General features: G+C 48.5%; 1 protein-coding gene across 1 annotated transcript in view; it reads left to right on the top strand.

Moving 5' to 3' along the window:
* Positions 1–10,372: 10,372 nt before the first annotated feature.
* LOC146829425 (uncharacterized) overlaps positions 10,373–17,453 on the top strand; it is a 143,032-nt gene continuing 135,951 nt past the window's right edge. Inside the window, exon 1 of the mRNA XM_085606487.1 lies at positions 10,373–11,087. Coding sequence (XP_085462613.1) covers positions 10,373–11,087 — 715 coding nt within the window. The remainder of the gene's footprint in view (positions 11,088–17,453) is intronic.

The following is a 17,453-nucleotide window of genomic DNA, read 5'->3' as shown; positions in this document are numbered from 1 at the left end:
CCCAAGGAGGGTAAGCCACGTGACCGCTGTGCCTCTTATAGGCCTATTTCCCTGCTGAATGCCGAACCCAAAATACTTGCTAAGGTCCTCGCTAATCGCTTGCTGAGCGTTATATGTGACTTGATACATCCGGATCAATGTGGCTTTATCCCACATCGTAATACCGCTCTCAACTTACGGCGTCTGCACGGCGTCCTTGCTAGAGTACTTGGCTGAACCTGCCATATTGGTTTCCCTAGACGCCACGATGGCCTTTGATACCATTGAATGGCCATTTCTTTGGGCCGTCTTGGCGAAGTTTGGGTTTGGGGAGGGGTTCCTTGGCTGGGTGAAGCTCCTTTATGCTGGACCAATGGCTCAGGTGGTTGTCAATGGGCGGGTTTCTCGGCCTTTCGTTCTCGGGAGGGGAACTAGACAGGGGTGCCCGTTGTCCCCGCTGCTCTTTGCTCTCGCCCTGGAGCCGCTCGCTGCCTGGCTCCGTTGGGAGCCCTCGATTAGAGGGCTCCGGTGGGCCCCGGGCTTCGAGGATCGGGTTTCATTGTACGCGGATGATATTCTCTTGTATCTCACCTCACCGCGGAAGTCGCTCAATGTTCTCTTTGATGTCCTTACTTCCTTCGGGAAAAACTCGGGTCTGATAATCAACTGGTCCAAATCTTGTGTGTATCCTATCTCTGGTGGTCTTCCTCTCTTGCCGCCTCGGCTTCCGCTCCAAATATCTCAGTCCGGCTTTAAATACCTGGGGGTGTACGTTTCGTTGGATCCGGCGGTCCGCTATGAGCAGAATCTTCTGTCTCCACTCCGGCGTTTGAGGGCAGACACGGCTCGGTGGTGTAAGCTGCCCTTGTCTCCGCTTGGTCGCGCGGCGCTGTTTAAAATGATGTCCCTTCCCAGATTCCTTTATGCACTCCAGAACTTCTTCGATGTCATTCCTGCGGCCTACTTTAGGGAGGTGGAGAGTTTGCAGAGGAGACTGGTTTGGGACGGGCGATCGCGTATCGCGTTGGCCAAGCTGACTCTTTCCTGGTATGACGGGGGCATTGCGCTTCCTGATATTAGACGGTACTATTGGGCCTCCCAGCTGTCTGCCATTAATCATGCTACGTACGCTCCTGGTTCGAACCCGGCATATGAGATGGATAAATTCCTGCTCCCCGGCAGTAACTATAACAGAGCGCTTTACTCGCGGTCTGCTGGTGGGGCCCTTACGGGCCCTACCAGGATTGCGGTCCGTATATGGAAGGCGGCTAACGTTGCGATGGGCTGGAGTGAGCGTTTAACGTGCGCCACTCCTCTATTCGACTCAGACCGCTTGGGAAGCCTCTGGACAACGAAAGGCTTCGAGCGCTGGGATACGATCGGCATCAGCAGAGTGGGGGACCTGTGGGTTAAAGGTGCGGTTAAATCCTTCGCGGCGCTTCAGTGCGAGTATGAGCTTAGTGACAGAGAGTTCTTCCGGTATGCACAGGTCCGGCACGCCCTGCTTTCGGTCTTTGGGGAGGGGACCACGGTCCCTTCTTCTTCGCCTCTCGAGGACCGCATACTCGACGGTCACGTCTCCGACAGTACTATCTCCCTGATTTACAAAAAACTGATAAACAATCGGGCTGACCTCTTGGTGCGTCTTCGGGAGGCATGGAAGGGAGATGGGGTGGAGCTGGACGATGAGGACTGGCAGACTGCACTGTCATCCCCTAAGGAGGTGGCCATCCCGGCCCGTCTCCACCTGGTCCAGCTTAAGATTCTCCATCGTGTATATGTGACGGGCCCCCGCCTGGTCTCGATGGGGTTTTCAGACGACGGACTCTGTAAGCGTGGCTGCGGGCTCAGTGCTACTTTTCTCCATATCCTATGGGAATGCCGCGAGGTGGCGGAATACTGGCGCCGGGTGCATGATATTATGAGACGAGTCACCGGGGTCGCTCTGCTGCCGGAGGTGCGTCGTTGTGTGCTGAATGTATGGGAGCCCAATGACTGCAATGCGGCTCAGGCTCGGTGGGCGGCCTTGGGGAACATGATTGCAAAGAGAGATATTGCGCAGCTTTGGGGTTCCCAGCGGCCTCCCACCGTGTCCGTCTGGAAGGAAAACATGGACTGGTGCATGTTCAGGGAGAAAACGGTGTATGTGGCCGTGGTAAACCGGGGGCTTGGGGTAAAATTTGGGGGCAGTGGAACGCGTATCGTGGGTCTATCTGTGCTCCCCCTTTGGTAGATACGTCCGGGGTTGCCTCGTCCCCCTGATCCTTGAGGGTTCCTTGGGCATCTCGTACTTCGGAGTACAGATTTGGTTCTCTCGTTGCCCCCCCCCTCCCTCTCAGGTCTTCTTTTATTGACCGCCCTCGGGTGGTTGGGTGTTGACTCCCCCGGCTGGTGTTCGCCGCCCTTCATAAGTCGTTTCGCCTTGTTTGTTGTATTTTTGTATTTTTCTTTTTTGTTGTTATTTATACTAAAAGTGTGTATTCTGATTTCCTTTATGTGCAGTCTGATTTACTGTGATAGTGCGGAGCCCCTGTGGGCCAGCCATTGTTTTCTGACATGCTGGAACACTTTGACTACTAGCGGCCGGCCCTGGTGGTTGTAGGCCCGTGTTTGTAACCCTTCTATGCACAATAAAATCTTTTCAAAAACAAAAAAAATAAATAAAATGTGTTGGGCTGGTCGGCATATCCATAAACTGTGCTAAACCAGTGATATTTCCCCTAACAGACAACACCAAGGCTGTGAATTCTGAGTTCCCGCTGAAGTGGGAGGATGAGAAAGTAAAATACTTGGGAATCTGGATAAGTCAGAATTTGCAGAACTGTGGAACTTGAATTATGGTAGAGCCATTACTTGGCTAGAAGAAAAGGTTGCTTTATGGGCTAAGCTTCCTTTGTCGTTGGCAGGGAAGATCGCATTGGCGAAAATGGTTGTACTGCCTAAATTTCTGTATCTATTTGTGAATTTGCCGATCATACTTACACAACTGTTTTTTCGAATGCTGCGCTCATTGTTATTATCTTTGGTGTGGGCGGGCAGACAGGCTCGAGTTTCGTGGGAATTATTGTCTCTTCCGTTGAGACAGGGAGGACTGGGTGCCCCGGATATGAAACTATATGCACTTTGCACAAAGGCACAGCTTTTGCATTATTGGGTCCACCCAACGCCCTTTCAGCCACATGTAGCTGTGGAGAAAGATGCGGTGGCACTGGTTCCTTTGCAAGTGGCGTTGTACCAGGCATACCGACGCCCCACAGACAGTATTGACACTTCCGAGACTTTGCGATGGGCGTGGGATCGTCTACGGAGGCGGGTGGGAGCCCAGATATTATATGCCCCTTCAATTCCCCTAGCACAAAACCCAATGTTGCCCAACATCAAAGATGAGATCAGTAAGAAGGTTGCGCAGAAGATGAAACGTCATACGTTTGCGGACTTCTGCCCGGGGGACACTTTCAGGGACCCACCGGTGGCAGAGGAGGGACAGAGGGTTCCATTCGGGGAGATGTTTCTCTATCACAAACTATGGGCTGCCTGCCGCGAATTGCACAGCGATTTCCTTATCAGCCCTGGAGAGCCTACTTCATTCACAATCACCACGGAGACTTATAACAAGGCTCTACACACACATTCAGGCCACTGCCCCTGTGACGAGACCTAGTGCATTGCTGAGTTGGAACGGAGAACTATCGTCCCCACTGACTGATGATCAATGGGCATACTGTTGCACTCAGCTAACTGAATTGCCTCCGAACTACAAGCTTTGTTTGATTCATTTCAAATTCCTACATAGGTATTACAGAACGCCCATAAGTCTACATCGTATGGGGCTAAAGGAGGATAACAGCTGTTGACCTTGTGGTGTGGCCCCCGCTTCCTTCCTCCATATGGCATGGGAGTGCTCTGCACTTGCTGAATATTGGTCCCTGATTTTCACGTCTATAAATCAGATTCAGGGTAATGTCCCTATCTCCGTCTCCGTTATTGGGACTGTTAGGATACGTTAAGGAAACACATATCAAAAAGCGTAAATTGAATGCATTATTGATGCTATTCGCCAAGCGCCAAATTGCAGTTCATTGGGGGAGGAGGAGGAAACCTACAACCAGGGACTGGATTAGGGAGGTTACGTATGGTCACGTTCAGTTAAACGACTTTTTGGGAATTGATGCCACCCACCTCCAGACCCCGAGAGATATGGGAACCATTTATTACCTGGGTTCGGGAGAGGTCGAGTGAAGAGGGGGACACTGTGCTACATGCTGTCCAAACTGGAGATGTATAATTAATACGATGTGAGGGTTTGATATGCGTATACAGTGGATACTGTACGGTAGATTCTAGACACTGCTATTATATTCAGGTATTAATACATCTAAATGTTTATTGGTTCATCACTACTGCCCCTGGAGACATGGGAGCACATCGCTGTAGTAGGCTCATGATGACTAAAGATTAATATGTGTGTTTTGGACTGTCATATATCTAGCACATGTACACCGAACCTGTTAGTTGTTGCTTAAAATGTATATTGCATTTATTTTGAAATACCAATAAACAAATTTTAAAAAATAATAATAATAATTTCCAGGGGCTCCTTGAAAGAAGCCAGACATGGATTCATATGAAAGATGGACCCAAGGGAAGCTGACTCATTATTTCTCAAAGTGGGCAGAGCTGAAGTGGATAAGCATCCCTGTACTGATGCAGGGTAAGAATTCCTATAAGATTGCTTTTACAGAGAGAGTATTTCTTTTTCGAAAAAGAACAGATAGTGGGGTTAAGTTTACATCACTGACATACAACAGTTTATTTGAGAATATAGGTATTTCTCATGTATGCACTGCTTGCACTCTCCCAATATGAATGGTTTCGTGGAGAGCCAACCCTCTTACCCCTTTTTTCTGACAAGGTCAGCATACAATGTTTTTCCCTGCCAGAAAACACCTTCCCCTTCCCACCTTCCCCCACTCTTCCCCACCCTGCCCACAGACCCACACATATATCTACCGAATGTATGTTGATACAACGCAAACATTTACAACAGCGTTCTCCCCATTCCTTCAACCCAGACACTGTCCAACATAGACTGCAATCTCTCAACCCTGACGACTCAACTCACACGGCTGAGAGAAGATTTCAAACTCCTTCTATTCCAAGTCCCTCTTCAATCGTTCTAACTCCTTCGGTTCTGGCTCACAACGCATCTCTAATCCTAAACCGTGGAGCACTACACCCCTCAGCTGCCATACCCAAAGGCCCCTCCGTGTTTGGAGCCATCTTTCCTCTTCCGTCCGCCTTGATCTTTGCAACTCCTACCTTCCAAATTCTTTGATTGATGTTCCCCCCTCACTCCAACATCCCCGTTATTTTGGGAACTAGCAGAATCCCCACCTCTCCCGTCTCCCGCAGACCCCCACCCCAACTTACCACCATCCATTTGTGCTCTTCACCAAAAGACAACCCTAAACCCCTCGCCTGCATGCTTGTGAACTGCCATTCGGCCGTCCGACATGCGATCGAAATATCTGAAACTATCCTTAGCGAAGCTATTGACATCGCCTTCCTCACGGAAACCTGGCTCAATGACCACTCAACGTCCAGCCTTGACTTACTTTCTCTCCCCGGTTACTCTAGCATCAGAAAAGACAGAACTGAGAGAATAGGGGGTTGATTAGTGATAATCTTTAAAAACGATCTTCAACTTTGTCTTGTCAAGAACTCTGACAGCACTACCTTTGAATACCTTGAAGTCGAACTTAAGTTTCAAGGTTCTCCCCCGATTCGACTACATAATATCTACCACCTTCCTCTTTCCTTCGCTGAGGAATTATCTGAACTTCTTACTCAATCCTCACTCTCTAACTCAAAACATCTCTTCCTAGGAGATTTCAATCTCCACTGGAATGAGACTGATGATCCCACAGTCAACCTCCTCACTAATCTTCTAGAGATCAGTGACCTCAAACAACTCTGCCATTCTCCAACCCACACCAAAGGGGCCACACTTGACACCATCATTGCCAACAATGACTTGGCTTCCCTTTCCAACATCATCCCCATCGACTGGTCTGACCATCACCTCATTCTGTTCTCAATCGCCACCACGGCTCCACCCCCACCAGTAACATCGAATCCACGAAATGGACCAGACAACGTAATCGTATCCCCCCTGGTGAACTGGAGTCTAAACTCCAAGCACAAGGTCTTCTCACCCCTCTCTCCCAAAATGCTAATGAACTCACCGAGCATTTTAACAAAACTGTCATCGATGTCTTAAACCAAATTGCCCCTTCAAAACTAAAAACTCAAAGAAACATTCCATCCAAATCGTGGTTGAATTCTAATCTCAAAAACGAAAGACGTGCACTTAGACTAAATGAAAGAACATGGAGACAACACCATTCCCCTGCCCATCTTGCCCTCATCAGATCCGCTAGAGCTACTTACAAGAAACACATTTTCACTGAAAGGGCTTCCTTCTTCCGCACACAACTCGATCGTGCTGAAAATAGACCCAGAGAGCTGTTCTACATAGTTCGAAGCCAAACTTCCTCTTCCCCTCCAAAACTGATGGCCACAACTGATAGATGCAAACAAATTGCTAACTTCTTCTCCGAAGAAATAGCCAAAATAGACCAATCCTTCCTTCTTATCCACTATTTACCGCCGACTCTACTTCTAAACCTCCCCCCTATTAACTCGCCCCCCTGATTCCTCCTCCCACCTTCTTGCCGCTACCCCTCCAGATAACAGCCTTTCAAACTCACGCTTAAAAACAACGCCCCCTGGCACTATTTCCACACCATAACTGAGCTTGACTCAAACCAAACCGTCCTCACACACCAAAGACCCTCTCCCTTCAAACCTTGTACAGGAGCTTAAGCACATCATTGCCCCTTATTGGACCACTAACGTCAACTCCTCCCTTACCACGGAATGTGTCCCTGCCTCTCGTCCAACTCGGACAAATCACTCCCATTCTTAAAAATCCCAATGCCGACCCCAACGACCTTAATAATCTCCTCCCGATCTCCAACCTCCCCCTGCTTTCCAAAGCCCTTAAGAAATGTGCCCTTCTTCAACTGGACAAACACATTGACACTTTTAACCTACTGGACTCCTTACATTCCGGCTTCCGAAAAAGCTGCAGTACAGAAACTGCCGTGCTAAATATTGTTGATGACATCCACCTCTCCCTAGATAATGGCGAGACCTGCCTACTTATTCTCCTCGACCTCTCTGCAGCATTTGATACTGTTAACCACCCTGCCTTACTTAACGCGCTCAAAGTTCGCTTTGGCCTCAATGGTCCTGTCCTCAAATGGTTCTCCTCCTACCTCCAACATAGAACACAACAAATCGTAATCTACAACTGCCTCTCAAACCCCACACCCATCTCCCTTGGTGTCCCCTAGAGTTCTATTCTCTCTCCCTCTCTCTTTAACCTCTTTATGGAACCCCTTACCCTCATTCTAAAACACGCTGGAATCAACTACCACCTCTATGCTGACAACACTCAACTATACCAGAAGATTAGATCCCACTCTGATGTTCTGCACCTTAACAACACCCTGGCAAAAATCCAATCCTGGTTCCACTCCAATCATCTCAAACTCAACCCTAAAAAAACTGAAATCATTCTCTTCCTATCCAAACATGGATCTCTGACCTTAAGGCCCTCAACTGTCTGCTCTCCCTTTCCAACTCTTGGTATCACCATTGACAATAGACTAACTCTTCAGGACCACATAAAAAACTCGGCTAAAGGAGCACTCTTCTCTCTCCGTAATTTCAAGAAAATTAAACCCTTCATTTCAGCGGACGACTTTAAATCGGTTGTCCAATCTCTAGTCTTCTCGAGAATTGACTATGGTGACGCTGTCCTCTCTGGAACCCCTAAAGTTCACCTTGCCCCACTCAAATCTGTGCTCAACCTAGCGGTCAGACTAATCACTGACTGCCAACGCTTTGACCACATCTCCCAAAGGACTATGGTAACGCTATCCTCTCTGGATCCCCTAAAGTTCACCTTGCCCCACTCAAATCTGTGCTCAACCTATCGGCCAGACTAATCACTGACTGCAAACGCTTTGACCACATCTCCCCAGCCCTCAAAGCCCTTAAATGGTTACCCATCGAAAGCAGATCCTTCTACAAGATTGCATGCATTACGCACAAAGCCCTTCATCAAAAGGCCCCGCTGTATCTCACTAACAAACTCAACAAAGCGGGCTGCTCCCTACCGTTGAGAAGCACCAACGCTCTCCTCCTTGTTCCACCTCCGTTAAAAAAGAAAACCACAAAATCTTGCTCTTTCACCGGAAACACCCCTAACATCTAGAATGCCCTCCCTAAAGACCTGCGTTGTAACCCCTCTTACATCAACTTAAAAAAGACCTCAAACTGCACCTGCTCAACAAATTTTGGGGTCCATAATCCTTTTCATTTTGCTGCTTTTCTACTCTCTCCCTTCCTCCTCCTTTCCCCTCTCCGCCTTTGCCTTTTTCTTTCCCACCTCCTTCCATACTCCCTCCCTTTAGTTACTTCCTCCCCTTCCTTAGCCTTTTCTTCTTCTCCCCTATTCACGCCTAACCACCCACTACCCTCCTACCTTCTAGCCTTCCGCCATCTCCTGTTACTGTTTAATAATTTCATTACCTGTACCCATTTTATTTATGTACATAGTTCTTTCTTGCTCCTCTGACATATGTAAATTGTATTATGCTATATGTTCTTTGTATTCTATTCTGTTTGAATCCTACGTTCTGAACAATTGTTTACTCCTATACTATATCCATGCTATTGTAAAGCGCTCTGATAACCCCCGGGTCGAGCCAGCGCTATATGAAACCTTTAAATAAATAAATACAATGCATGCCTTTACAACCCAGTTTTTACATCGCAACATCCATTACAACGCTTGATTTTACATTGCATGCCATCACAACCCATTTTTAGAAACTACATTTACAACGCATTCCATTACAACGCATACCATTACAACGCAAAACATTTCAAAGCATATCACTTTTAGGGTTAGTGTTGGATAGTGTAAGGGTAAAAATTATTATTCCCACTCCAGTGAGTACAACAGTAGGGTAAGTGTTGGATAGTGTAAGGGTAAATATTTCTATTCCCACTCCAGTGAGTGCAACAGTAGGGTAAGTGTTGGATAGTGTAGGGGTAAAAATTACTATTCCCACTCCAGTGAGTGCAACGGTAGGGTAAGTGTTTGATACGGGAGTGGTAAAAATTACTATTCCCCTTTCCTTACCTTATATTGCGTTGTAATGACATGTGATTTAATGGTTGCGTTGTAATGGCATGCGATGTAAAGAATGTTGCGTTGTAATGACTGTGTTGTAAAGGTAGTGCGATGTAATGACTGCGTTGTAAAGGTTGTTTCCCATATTGACCACCTACTCAGAGCTAGTGGTGTTTGTATGCATTACATCCCACACATTTTGGAATTCTGTGTGGTTTTATAACTGGAAAAATAGATCCCACATGGTAATTCCTCATTTCATGGGAGTTAAATTGCAATTGCAAGCTACCGGGCAGATTAACTGCATTTTATCAGTAACATTGCATGTGATTTTACTGAGCTCTGAGTACTGTGCAACTCGGACTGGGGGCCTATGTGTTATTCAGCTGTGCTAGCTGCAGCTCATGCCCTTTGTGTGTCCAAGAGTTTCTGAAATAGTGCCTGACAAGACGAGTACATTCAGAAACATGTGAACAGCTCCCTTCTGCGCCTGAGCGCATGTCCTGGATACAACCCCAAAGGTGCAAGCAGGAAGCATCTGCATGGACTTTGTGGAGCGCAATCAAACCTCTAAGCCATCAAGAGCCTTAGTTCCTGGAAGGATGATGTAGCAGTTAACTGAGTGCGATGTGCCTCTTTCCGCTGTCACCTGATTATTTAATTGCTGAGTGACCTTCATGTAACTCTCTGATGAATATATAGATTATTAGAAAGATTTAAGGCTCTGACTTGCAGGTAATTATTGACGCTCAAATGTCCATGTAATGAGGCGGATGAAGGAGTGATGCAAGGATTATATATCTACTTCAGTCTAATTAGCCACCTGGGGCTACCAGGTCTGTTCTTTTGACAGATCAGTATATAAATGACTCAATAAAATCTTTATGTGCAAGAAAACTGAAATTCATCTAGATCAACGGCGTGCAGGGCTTTGATTAACAAAGCAGCGTCTGAAAGTCGATGTTTTGAAGGCAAGAAGCAAATGACAGGATGCTCAGCTTACTTACATCACCCACACGGATTGTGGCCAACACAGGACCAGGAGGCAAGAGGAAGCTTCATAGCCTGACTTTGGGATAGTGCTCCTGATAGCTCAACCAAGACTCAAATTCAAGATCAGGAACCATGGATTTCAATGTCACAGACTATTGCGACGTGAAGATTTACTTCCTGTTTTGTGCTTCCGTGCGGAGTGTCATGATCGTCCCCGGGCTGACCATTAACATCCTCATTCTGGCCTCTGTGGTGAGATGCCTGATCAGCAAGAAGAAGGGTATTAAGAATAATGTGGTCTCTTACATCGTGGGGAGCACCATCTTTAACGTAATCAACCTGATCTCCTGGCCATTGATGATCGACTGGAGGATCCACCAGCGCTGGCGCTTCAGTGCCCCCGTCTGCGAGCTGATGGTCTACGTGAAGCAAATATCCAGCACAATCTCGTTTTACTATGTGTTCTGCATCACCTTTTCCATCTACGTCGCCATAGTGCTTGGGCATAGAATTGTTGATCACCGACTCTTCACAGTTTTCCAGCTCTTCTTCCCGTGCATGGTCCTGCTGATTGAGGAGCTGGCGGAGCACCTCTCCAACTGGAAGGAGGTTCACTATGACATGGTTTACAAGACGTGCTTCACCATCATTAACGATGAAACCATGAAAATACGATTGCTTTTTAAAATCCTCTTGGGTTTGCCTCTCACAATGTATTTCTACCTGCATGTCTTAATCACCATCTTCAAAAGCGCTAAAATAACGCAAAGAAGTCAGGCACCCAACAAAAAGCTGGCAAAAATGTTCTCTGCCATTGGACTGATCACTTTCCTTGCACATACACCAGGTATGTTTTCAACTTATTTTTTGCTTCCACTGTAGTGCTCACCTATAAAGATTTAAAAAGTTGTTGAAGTGCATTTATAGAAACGTGAAATAGAAATTACTTGATTGGTGAATCACAAGTGGCTACCTGCCTTTGCTTCTACTCCTTGGTGCAGTACTTGCCCAATGCAGAATCCAATTGTAACTATCCATGTGTTGTTGCTTGGCGATGTTTCATCTCCACCCCATGATGCCCCACTGCACTTTCTGGGGTGAGACCAGAGTGGTTCTTGTTTGGATGTGCTTTGCCATTCTGGTTGTTGCATCATCTCTTTACCTACTGGCATGGGATAGCTAGTGGTTGCACATCTAAGATCCTCCTTAGAGGAGGCAGAGAACTCACAGAGTAATTATCACTAAATTGTCTTTTATTAAGTCACTTTCATTAGCAAAGCCAACCATTTTGGCTTTTTTATGTTGAAAACATGCCTGCAAGCGTGAGAGCCTGAGTAATACATAGAACACAAAGAGGTGGTAGTATGTGGCTAGCACTAGGGGATGCTGCATTCCCACACACAGTGATTCTTGCACTGCTGCTGCACTTTATACTGTGTGTGCTTGTTTGAGTGTGCATAAGTATGCGTGTAACTGTATTAGAAACATTTGCCCTGCTCCTGTTCATGCTGCACCTGTATTGTATGTTAGTGAAGCTTGGTGAATATATTTTCATGAATAGCCAAAAAGATTGGCACCATGAGGGAAGGAAACACATACAAGGTGCTAAAATGGATTACAGGATGTGTAAGTGTGTAGTGTGAAAATGGGAGAGAATGCTTTAAAGCTCACCCACTGACATTCAGGAACTCAATCAAGAGTCATTGAGCCTGATTCAAAAAGATGATTTAGACTCTTGAGTAAGTCTACTACTTTTTTAGCTATGCACAAAATTCAAGTGTAAATTTACTCCAAAAGTGTTACATGTCTCCCCAAATCTGAAAGGTCTGGGGGCTATTGGCAATTGCATGCACTATTCTTAAAAGTAGCTTAAACTTTTGAGTAATTTACACATGTAATTTACCTATGCACTTTTGAGTAGGTTTACTACTTTTGGCTACTCACAAAATCTGAGTGCAAACTTGCTCAAAAGTGTAACGACAGACAGTAAAAGTCCAATTATACACATATTGGAAATGCAGACTGCCTGACACTTTGCTTATATGGCAATTGCTTCCCGTGCCAAGATGATTATTTAATTAACAATAGTAAAGCAGTCAATCACAGAGAGGCAAGAGGAATATTTGTGCACCATATTTGCGCATTTAGGCAAATGCAAAACTAGGGCATTACATAATGTAAAGCATTTAAGAGCATATCTACAAACCATTTTTGTGGTCGGAAACAGCACATTCTAGTAATTTCTGAATGCTTTTACGTATGTACAAATGCCACATTACAATTCGATAACTTGTTACCGAATCGCAATTAGATTTAGTGATTCTGTATTTGGAAGGGGCATGTTATGAGCGTCCCTTCGAAATACCGAATTGCAGTCCCAGGTATTAGTGTTTTGCGACTAAATTACAGGTGCAAAACCTTCATGTTTTTTTACAACCCACTAAAAGGTAGTGGTAACCATTCGCAAATGGGAAGGGGTCCCCAAGGGACCACTGCCTACCCTTAGAAAAGGAAACTTCATAGTTTAATTTTCTCTTTTTAAATGAATTCCGTTTTCTCTTAAGGAAAACAGGATGCATTTGAAAAAAAAAAAAGTTTGCTTTATTAAAAAGCAGTCACAGACATGGTGGTCTCCTGACCCTATCAGGCCACCATCCCTGTGATGGCTATTAGTCCTAATGGGTCGCTAATTGTGACCTGCCTCATTAATATTCATGAGATAGGCCGATTTGTGAACCATTAAGAATCGATATTGAAACGTTGTATGTTTTCTTACATTATGAAGCGCAATTTCCAAATTGTGGTTCAGTAAGAATCGCAACTAGGTAATCGCAATTCCTAAATTGTGTCTATTTGGCCCTTAGTTATCTTTTTTTCCCTTCTCTCATTCCATATCATTGCATTACATGTTCAGTAAAGGTGCTACAGGGTCGTTTCTATGTGGCCCTAAATGCAGAATATTCTTTCCTCAAGCCTGGCACGCCCCACTGTCATAACGTGCTGGGTGTTTTGGCTCCTACTGTCAGGATTCTAGGGGTCTCACTGCCATTTAATGGATGTTATTTTAATCGACTCCAATCTTTTAACATCTATTTTATTGTTGTTTTTAAGTAGTGAAATGCATTGTTTATTTTTATATAGACATACATAAATCTGCCTGTGGCCCGTAGGAGCACTCTAATATGTATTTTGCACCTAAGAAGCAAACATAGTGGCAAGGCCCTGAAACGAGCAGTGAAACCGAAGGATAGAAATATGGAATCTCACATAGTTTTACCTGGTAACCAAAAATTCTAGGGAAGCTCACAGCAGCACCCATTAGTTAATAATTACTCGCCGAAAGTGACTGGAACATAACATAATGTGTATTTTTAAACGCACGTTCACCCATAGGCATCTTGGCCCTGAATAACAGATGTTTATTTGTACCCAACTCAATGGTACTCATTTTATCGACCTCAGATGGATGAAAGGCTGAGTGAACCCATCCAGCTACATGTACAGTGCTTGTGAGGAGACAAATACAACAAGATTAAATGGTGAGAATTTGGTCCTCTTGAACCTTGTGGTTGGAGGAGTTAAAATAGTCATCTTGAAAAGATAACATGCTTTCAGGAAGCTAACAGTCTGCTGTCTGGTTGTCTGGGAGAGAGACAGGAGATGTATACAATGTGGATTCATATGTCCGAGACGACAACAACCAAGAAAAAAGTAACTTAGATCTTGTGCAGCAGACAAACATGGGGGCCTCCTCATACAAACAGGCAGGCCTGTTCATAAACTGCATTTTATAGTACATCTAGTGGTACTATAAAATGGTAGTACTCTTGCATCACAACATGCTATTCAGTAATCTAAGTGCGGCGGTCTACACCTCTCTTATCTTTTGTATGGAGAGCTCTCTACCCCGACTGCAGAGGTCTGTGCATGCGTACACCTATATTTTCAGTAGTAAATGTTAGAGGGATGGGTGGTGGCTAGAAAAGTGGGAATACTTGCTACAAAATAGGAGCTGTTTATGGAAGAGTAAGGAGGGATTTAGGGAGTGCTAAAGAGGCTCTCAGGGAGGGACAAGTACCCACCCACTAAAAAGTAAGCCCATTCCTAGTGATAAGCTGCATTTCTAAAGTTGCTGTAGCCAAAATGCACCCAAAGCAGTAAAAAGCGAACTCCAGCGCAGACCTGGAGTAATTCCAGTAAACTGAGTCTGCAACGTCCTCCGATAGAATATGATGGAGGGAGGGACTTAAAATAGAACCGGATAAGAAATTATGTATTTCGACTTTTTTTTAAATATATATGAATTTAATGAAATGTTTAAAAAAAATATATATAATCAGGTAAATAAAGTTCTTATAAAATATTTGTATAATGTTTTTTAATTAGAAAATAAATGTAACTTAATTCTTTAAAAAAATAACTAGGGGGGCGTGGCCAAGCCGAGCATGGTGTAGGACGCGAGCTGTCGGGGCTCCGGGCTGCCGCCGGCTTAAATAAGCTTCTAAAGCACCTTTGACTGCCGGTACAAGGCTTCCCCTGGTGCGAGAGGCCATCGGAGCTGGTGGGGGCTGCCGCTGCCTGGTGTGCCGGCCTCGGGGAGCACGACTGGCGACATCGGAGGCCGGACACTGAGGGCTCCCGGGCACAGACGAGACGGCCGCCATCTTGCGCGACCTGCGCCGATGAACGCTGCTGGGTCCCGCGGCCCACCCGATAGCTGGAGCCTGCTGAGGGGCCGTCTGAGAGGCCGCCTGGCCGGCCTGAGGTGATCGGAGGCGGCGGAGGGCGGGGGCCGAGAACCCCCTGGTGCCGGTTGAGGACAGCGGAGCTGGGCTGTCTGCCCCGGCGGGCGAGGCCGCCATTTTGGGACCCTGCACCGCTGAAGCTGCGGACGCTGCCTGCGAGCACCGGACCCTGCTGCGCTGGACTGCGCCCGAGGTGAGGAGGTCGGCGGGAGGCATCGGCCCGCGGGGCGGTTCACCCTGGTTGGGTACAGCCTGTAGCCGCGGAGGGTGTCCTGACAGCGGTGGTCCCGGACGCTGGGGGGCTCCTGAGAGCGCTGTTCGTGTGGTGGCGACGGCTGCGGTGGGGGCGCTTGAAGGCCTAGAGCGGAGGAGGTTGCTGCGGCCCTGGATCTGAGCTTTGGACTGGAGGCGGCTGGGCTGGCTGGTCATCGCGGGCGGCGGCTGTGGGCCTGGAGGCTGGACTGAACCCTGGATATTAGCTCGCCCCTCCTGCTGGACTCGACGGAGGAGCAGGGCTGAGAGGTGCGGTGGCAGCGGGACCCGGGACGGTGGGACTGCTTGGCTACCGGCCCCCCCCAGGTGGTTGCTGCGCTGCGAGGACGGCGCGCTTTCCTGGAGCGCCGGACGCTGTGCTGCTTGCTCCCTGTGTGAGTGGGGAGGGCCCTGAGTTGGACTCTGGTGGGCCCGGCGACCTGGTGGCCTCCGTGCCCTGAAGACGACGCGCATCGGCGTGGGCCGCGAGGCCTTGGTTACCTACTGCGCCTGAGGCGCGTCCGCGGCGGCGCTGCGACAGGGCTTGCGACCTGGGGAGTGGAGCAGCCCTACGCTGGACGTGACTCGACCTGGCCTGTACACCCTTCGGCGCGGGCTGGCCCCCCAGGGGCGCTGAGTGGACGAGCCGTCCTGCGGCTGGGGTCTCCCTGTAGAGGCGGCGTATAACGGCAAGATGACGCGCACCAAGTCAGGAAAGGACCCATCGGCGCCCGCGAAAGATGCCACAGTAAAGGACCTTTGGAGTAAGCCTGGAGGGGCGCCGACGGGCTCGCAGGTGGTTGGAGCCGGTGGATCGGCAGAGCCAGTGACACAGTCCTTCATGGCGGTCTTCATGCAGGACCTCAAGTCCGAAATCGGCTCGCTGCGCACGGAGGTCCAGGCTTGCGTCAAGGAGCTCCGGAGAGATGTGGGGGAGCTGGGGGACAGGGTCGACGACATGGAGAAAACCCTGGACGCCCGCTCGGAGGATCAGGAGCGCCTGTGGCAGAGGATAGCGGCCCTGGAGGAACAGAATGTGGAGCTGCAGATCAGGCAGGAGGACTTGGAAAATAGGGGGCGCCGCAATAACATCCGCATTAGGGGCGTCCCGATTGGTGCGGAGGGGACGGATATCATGACCTTCGTGGCGGACCTCCTGCATGAACTCCGGGGGGACGACGACGCTTCCCCGCCGGCTTTGGACAGGGCCCATAGAGTGTCGGGCCCACCCGGAAGGCCAGGTTTGATTCCCGATATCCTGACGAGGGTCCACTTCTTTGTCGAAAAAGAGGCCATCATCAAGGCGACAAGAGACAGGACGGACATCAAATTCAACGGGGCCCCGATACAGCTGTTCCAAGACCTGGCTCCCACGACCCTCCGGCGCAGGCGGGCCTTCCGACCGGTTACGGACAAGTTGCGAGACCTCAACATTCGATATCAATGGGGACACCCCTTCGCTCTTATCTTCAACTGGGAGTCCAGACGACGGGTGCTGCGGTCCTACAGGGAAGCCGCGCAGCTACTCCAGATCCCGGACTCCCCTCCGGCCAGCCCGGTGCGCGGTGCCGCGGGGCCTCGAGCCTCGCTTAAGCCTAGCTGGTCCAGGGTGCGCCGGGCGGGGCGCTCACCTTCCCCTGCCGCTAGTCGCTCCTCGAAGGACAAGCAAGACATCATACGCCACATTCGGTCGCTGGAGGCCGGCACCTCGCCGGCGGGGTCACAGGAGCCTGCTCCCTAGTAGCCTTCCGGGCATGCAATTTGGGCTCCTTCTCCCTTGGGTAACTGAGATGGCCCGCTTTGTGGTTCCCGGCTGTTGGTGCGGGAGGAGACGGCGGCCCTCTCGCTGTTGTCGCTGCTGCAACTCCTGATGCCGGGCGGCGGCCCGGGGCTCCTTCGAACTTGGAGAATGGCGGTAGCGCCGACGGACCCCCACCACTATTCCTGGGAGAGTGACTTCTCTGGGATAACCTGTGCCGAAGTGCCTGGCCACTCCCTAGACTGGAATAGTCCTTGTTGGCCATGTTGGCCGTTTTGTGCCTCTAACTCTTTCGTTTATCTTTGTTCTTTGACTTTCTTCCTCATTTTTTCCTTACCCTTTGGCGGGGGGGCTCTGTGGGGGGGCTGGGGGTGGCCGGGGGGGATATCTGCACGTGCTGACCCATGTCTGTGACTACTGTACCCTCCTGGAAGGTCGTCTCTTTGAATGTGCAGGG

The sequence above is a fragment of the Triturus cristatus genome, chromosome 5_2, assembly GCF_964204655.1.
Source record: "Triturus cristatus chromosome 5_2, aTriCri1.1, whole genome shotgun sequence".
Taxonomy (NCBI): Eukaryota; Metazoa; Chordata; class Amphibia; order Caudata; family Salamandridae; genus Triturus; species Triturus cristatus.
The sequence above is the reverse complement of the archived record's forward strand: the minus strand, read 5'-3'. Positions and strand labels throughout refer to the sequence as shown.